General features: G+C 56.0%; 1 protein-coding gene across 2 annotated transcripts; it reads left to right on the forward strand.

Moving 5' to 3' along the window:
- The first annotated feature begins 2,358 nt into the window (after positions 1–2,358).
- MVB12A (multivesicular body subunit 12A) lies at positions 2,359–6,009 on the forward strand. Of its 2 annotated transcripts, XM_032867609.1 has the most exons (9): positions 2,360–2,517; positions 2,608–2,706; positions 2,837–2,933; positions 3,998–4,124; positions 4,455–4,574; positions 4,650–4,756; positions 4,988–5,049; positions 5,383–5,439; positions 5,636–6,009. In XM_032867609.1, exons 1-9 carry the CDS (start codon positions 2,428–2,430, stop codon positions 5,696–5,698), a joined length of 822 nt encoding a protein of 273 aa, XP_032723500.1. In that variant the 5' UTR covers positions 2,360–2,427; the 3' UTR covers positions 5,699–6,009. The 2 variants fall into 2 exon arrangements, with proteins under 2 accessions (XP_032723501.1, XP_032723500.1); XM_032867610.1 differs by lacking the exon at positions 4,988–5,049 and having other exon boundaries at positions 2,359–2,517.

The following is a 6,009-nucleotide window of genomic DNA, read 5'->3' on the forward strand; positions in this document are numbered from 1 at the left end:
TCACCCTGGGTTCTCCCAGCAATCTGCTCTGTAGTAACACAAGCTGACCGTCTCCCTCTCCTCGAGGTCAGATGGGCACGTTTTCCACTGGTATGACCACTGGGCCGCCATGTTTGTTCCCTCCATTGGCCTGGAGGAAGTTATAGTGCGCAGAGAGGCCCTTACTAAGTTCACTCTGCAAAGCCTTAAATGATAGCTAACAAAGCCTTTCCTACTAAACCGTGAAATATCTGTAATGAGAAAAGCTGTCTGCCAAATTAGAATGGACTCGGATTTATGACGGCCTTGCATGGAAGCACCTGCCCCTTTATCCAAGTTCATACCTGATGAGTCTGCTAATGTATCATCTTCATTAAAGCACAGGAGGACACAAGTGAATGTCCTGAGAGATTCCCACCCCCGCCCTAAGGGACTTAATAAATGAGCAGTTTGGATCATGGGAGTCCTGGTGGAAAAAAAAATGGTTACTCATTTTGGGAGTCATTACCTCAATTTGTGTTGTTTTTTTTTTTTTAAGATTTTATTTATTTGACAGATCACAAGTAGGCAGAGAGACAGGCAGAGAGAGAGGAGGAAGCAGGCTCCTTGCTGAGCATAGAGTCCGATGTGGGGCTCGAGCCCAGGATCCTGAGATCATGACCTGAGCTGAAGGCAGAGGCTTATCCCACTGAGCCACCCAGGCGCCCCTCAATTTGTGTTTTGTCTTGCATGTACTTAGAATGCTGCTGTGGCATCTGCCTCCAGTGTAGCCAGACAGCCACCAAGCAGGCCACCACCATGCTAACTGAAACCCCCTTCTCTTTTTAGTTCATCTTTTCCAGGACGTTTGTTTCTTTTTCTTTTCTTTTCTTTCTTTTTAAGATTTTATTTATTTGTCAGAAGAGAGAGAGAGAGGGAGAGCACAAGCAGGGGGAGCAGCAGGCAGAGGGAGCAGCCGGCTCTCTGCTGAGCAGGGAGCCCCACCCGCTGGATCCCAGGACGCTGGGATCAGGACCTGAGCTGAAGGCAGACACTTAACCAACTGAGCCACTCAAGCGTCCTGGGGCATCTTATAGCCATTGATATTTGAATGTCCTATACTTTTCACATGTCACTAAGAACCCTTTTGATTCCCTGCCTCCTTCAACCACTGACACATAAAAAAAACGTTTTTTAGGTCACAGGTTGTTTAAAAGCCAGACGGTAGGCCAATCCAGGATATTACAGAAAATGGAAAAATATAGAAGAGTAGACAATACTCTGTTCCCTAATTTTTCGCATTTCCCCCTGTGGGGTATAAAAGCATGTTAGCATATTAAGTACTTTCTATCTCATTGAAAAAAACTGTGAGAAGGATGGAGTAGGCGGCTATTCGACCTGAGCTGGAGGCAAGGGCGGAGACAAATAGGTCACACATTAGCAGCCTGGGGGCTTTCTTTGTGGCTTTGTGGCAGCAGGCTACTCGACCAAGAACCACGGGTGCAGAACCTGTGGTCTCCTCTCCAGTCTGTGCTTCAGGGTGACTCCCTGGGTTCATTATTACATTGTGGCTTTGACCCCCACCTCCTACCCCACTGTGGGGGAAGATGGCCACGACACTTGCGGCAAGACTCAGTAGAGTCAAAAACCCCTTCCGAACCGGTAGGAGGAATCCCTTTGTTGGAAACCTCAGTGGCAGACCACCGTAGCTGTGCTCCTAAACATAAAAGGAGAAGACACCCCTAGCCTCAGGTCAGCTGCGATCCCTGGACCTGCCCGCTCTCCCACTCGAGTGTGCGGTTCTTAACAAACTGCTTTGTGCTTGCTACCTTCCTCTTGGCTGTCTTCACTCCAGCGCGGATCCTCGGGTAAATCTTTCGTGGGGAATCCAAGAACCGAGACCTCCATTCACACAACGCGGTCTCCGCCCGCCCCCGCCCCGTAACATGAACAAGTCTTCAAGTTACACAAGATTCATTGGCTCATGGTGGTCCGTATTTTTTGTTATTTAAAGTAATCGCTGCATAAGCCATGAAAGTTTACTTTAGGAAGACTCTCTAGATCTAGAATTGCTTTTTTTCACATTTCTCCGCTAAAAGCCTGTGCGTGTCTCTGGAAGGGGCTAATGCCGCAAGGGTTTCTGGGGAGCGTAGTTCTGGTTTAGGGTAAGCCGAGACTTCTGGCGCAGAGCGGGGATATTTCTGGCGGAAGTCGCTAGCAGAGAGAAGGAAGCAACGCAATTTTCCGTAAACGTCGCTCACGGGCGCTCCTGCGCGACGCACGGGGACGCGGCTGCACTTTCCCATGCGATTGGCCAGCTGTCTTCCGGGCACGCGCAATCGGCTCTTTTGACCCCGCCTTCCTTACGGTAGTCTGGGATTTGTAGTTCAGACTCTTACCCGAACTCCGCGGCGGTTCGGCCGCTGGGAGTTGCGAAGCCGTACCGGCCTTTGGCTCTTGTCTGGGAGGATGGATCCAGGACCCGGGACCGACACGGCGCCGCTGACTGGCCTGGCCTGGTCGTCGGCCTCGGCGCCTCCCCCGCGGGGATTCAGTGCGGTGAGCTACGTCGGGGGCCCGGGGATTAGTGGGTGCAGAAGCGGCCGCGTCGGGGTAGGAGCCTGATGCTGACTCCGGTCCCCGCCGTAGATCTCTTGCACCGTGGAAGGGACGCCCGCCAGCTTCGGCAAGAGCTTCGCGCAGAAATCTGGCTACTTTCTGTGCCTCAGTTCTTTGGGCAGCCTAGAGGTAAGGGGCGCCGTCCTTCGGCATCTCCCGGGTACGCCCACTCCCCCGTTCTCTTGCGGGGCCCTACGCCAGGCGCGCTGTCCCCGCTGCAGAGTGACTGTCGCTGTGTCCTCCCCTTCCTCCCCCTCAGAATCCGCAGGAGAATGTGGTGGCCGATATCCAGGTCCTGGTGGACAAGAGCCCCCTCCCACCGGGCTTTTCCCCGGTCTGCGACCCCCTGGACTCCAGTGAGGCCCGCGTCCGAGGCTGGGGGTGGGATGGGGGGCCGCGTTCGGGTCCCCGTGGGTAGGACCAGGGAAGGGTGGAGGGACGACAGGTGCTTGTTTTCCGAGCCACGACCGCGCACTGGGTGATGACAGGGCTGGCTGTGGAGTCGAGCCCTGTTCTGGGGCGGGGCCACATGCCCTGCCCTGCGTAAAAATGTGCGGTTGGCACAGCCTCTGACCTAGACCAAGAGTTGTGACCCGTTTCATTACTGTTTCTGCTGCATCTTACACCGTAGCCAAGCCGAACCACGGTCATTACCAAGCCTTTTCCTTTCCAGGCTTTTGCACACGGTTTCCTCTGCCTGGAGCACCCTTCCGTGACTCTTCCCCCTAGCTAATACTTGGTTCTCCCCCAGGTCTTTGGTTACCTCTCCCCACCCCTCTCCTCTGGCTCCTGTAGCAGGGGCTGTCCTCCCAGCCCTGACCCTCTGCTGCTTTCCAACCACCTGGCTCCCCCTGCCTCTCGCTGTGACTTGTCTCGTGTATTTGACTCTCAGGATGTATCTATGGATATTGGAGTTGGCAAAGTTTTTCTGTTCAGGTCGAGATAGTAGATATTTTAGGCTTTCCAGGCCAGGTAGTGCTGTTGCCTCCCTGCCCCCCCCCCCGCCCCCCACAATCCTTTAAAAACATGAAAACCATTCTTAGCTCATCAGCCCTGTAAAAACAGATTTTGGACGTCTTTTGGCTCATGGGCTGGGGTTTGCTGACCCCTGGATTAGAGGACGAAGGAAAAGTGAGGTTTGCAGGCCAGGATGGGCATTCAGTTCTGTCTGATTTCATAGCTGTCCACCCTTGCTGTAGGTGCCCATGGTCACCCCATGAATGCTTCTCCATGTCTCCAGCTCCTAGAGGCTACATGGAGTCCCCTCCTTTGGCTATACCATTCATGATTTAACCGTTGACCTAAAGCTCAGGGAGCTGCTTTAAACAGTGCCCTGGCGAACATCATCCTGGAGCCATCTTTGGACCCCCTTCACTGCTTCTTCCCTCTTCTCACACCCTTGCCACCCCCCCACTCCCAGAGGCCTCTGTGTCCAAGAAGAAACGCATGTGTGTGAAGCTTGTGCCCCTGGGGGCTGCAGACATGGCTGTGTTCGATGTCCGGCTGAGCGGGAAGACCAAGACGGTGCCTGGATACCTGCGAGTAGGGTACGGCCACCCTTAGCCTCTGGCCTCCTTTGCCCTCCAGTTCCCGTATCTGCCCTGCTGATCCTCAGGGACTCTCCTGAGGCTTCCTGTGCCTTCCGTCACTTCTCTGTGCCTCAGTTTCCACAGGTTAAATCCGGGCTAATTGTATCAGTCTTGTAGGGTTCTTGTGAGGGGTGCATTGATGAGTCTGAAGCTCACAGTACATGCTCAGACCCAGCAATATTAATTTGGATGTTTCTCAGGGCTTGGCTAAGACAGAAGGCAAATCCCCCAAAGGTCTGGGGTCATCCTCTTGGGCCAGGACCCCTCCCTACTTCTCTCTCCTTCTAGGGACATGGGGGGCTTTGCCATTTGGTGCAGGAAGGCCAAGGCCCCAAGGCCAGTGCCCAAGCCCCGAGCTCTCAGCCAGGACATGCGGGGCCTCTCCCTGGACCCCCCTGCTCAGCCCAGGTGAGTCCCCAGGCTTGGGGATGGGGTGGCCATGGGGGGAATTATGGCTGACCTGTGCTGTCCTGCCCCCATCAGTAAGGGTGGCTTTCCAGAGCGGACCCTGTCCAGGTTAGGCTCTCGGGCATCTACACTGCGGCGGAGCGACTCTATCTACGAGGCCTCCAACTTCTATGGCATCTCAGGTGAGCGCCGTGCAAGAAACCGAGGCACTGGGGTGGGGTAAGACTGGCTCGAGATGGGCTAGCCAGGAGGGGGAGGGGTCAGGGTTGGAAGCCAGCTTGGGCCTCCCCAGTTTTCTGCAAAGACTGCAGAGAGCCTGGGGCTTAGGAAAGGGCCTCTCTGGCTGGGGGTGGACCACAGGCAGGCCGCACCCTCCTTGTGTCTCAGCCCCTACCCTTACCTGCCTTCCTCAGCCATGGATGGTGTTCCCTTCATCCTGCACCCCCGGTTCGAGGGCAAGAGCTGTGGCCCCCTGGTGAGTCTCTGCTGGGGGGATCCTGGGTCTGTGCCTGCCAGTTGCCTTCCTAAGGGTTCAGAATGCAGGGAGGGAAGGAGGGTCATCTGTGTACCCAGTGGCCCAGCACAGAGGCCTGTGTTCCTGGGTTGGAGGAGGCTGGAAGCCAGAGGGTCATAGTCCCAGAATGGGGAATCAGGCGGGACAACTGGTTGCTGGAGGCAGGAGGCTGTGGCAGGAAGGATAAGGGGATGTTCAGGCAAATACTGGGGGCGGCCCTCCTTGAGGATGAGGGAATGGGGTTCCAGGAGGTTAGGGTCCCTCCCGCAAGACTGACCCATGTCTGCCCACCAGGCCTTCTCTGCCTTTGCTGATCTGACAATCAAGTCGCTGGCGGATATTGAAGAGGAGGTGGGTGTGGGGCCCAGGATGGGGTGCTAGGGGACCCCCACCTTCCTGGTACCCCAGTTTGCCTCAGCCACACCCCATCTCCTGAGAGCTGGAGCTCGCTAAGCCCTTAATTGTCTTCACCCCCTCATCATTCCTCAGGCACCACTATGCCCCCCTCACTCTGATTTCCCTTTCCCCCTGCTCTGCTGCCCCCCAGTATAACTACGGCTTCGTGGTAGAGAAGACGGCAGCCGCACGCCTGCCCCCCAGCGTCTCGTAGCTCTCGGTCAGCCCTGGGACAGAGCCCCCTACCCGCCACCCCGGGACCGGCCGCCACCCTGCCCCACAGCATCTTGGGAACCTTGGCAGGGCAGGGCGTTCTAGACCGTCAGCCCCCCAGGGGAGCCACAGCCCTGGAGAAGGAGCAAGACCGGTCTGCTTGGTGATGGGGTTTCTCGCCCCCTGGGCCCTGCAGGGCAGGTGTGGGGGATGGACGGAAACCAGTGCCTTCAAGTCATTTGTGTCAAAACTCTCTGGTGCCTGGAGGCCACACGGGCGTCTTCCTGGCAATAAACACCACCCTGTGCCCAC

This window comes from Lontra canadensis, unplaced genomic scaffold (genome assembly GCF_010015895.1).
Source record: "Lontra canadensis isolate GAN:19392208 unplaced genomic scaffold, GSC_riverotter_1.0 scaffold35, whole genome shotgun sequence".
NCBI lineage: Eukaryota > Metazoa > Chordata > Mammalia > Carnivora > Mustelidae > Lontra > Lontra canadensis.

Excerpts from the sequence above, each read along its gene's own strand:
- MVB12A (XM_032867609.1), top strand. The coding sequence starts at position 2,428 with ATGGATCCAGGACCCGGGACCGACACGGCGCCGCTGACTGGCCTGGCC. Across the intron at positions 2,707-2,836 it reads GTTCTTTGGGCAGCCTAGAG|AATCCGCAGGAGAATGTGGT; the intron begins GTAAGGGGCGCC and ends CCTCCCCCTCAG. Across the intron at positions 5,050-5,382 it reads GCAAGAGCTGTGGCCCCCTG|GCCTTCTCTGCCTTTGCTGA; the intron begins GTGAGTCTCTGC and ends TCTGCCCACCAG.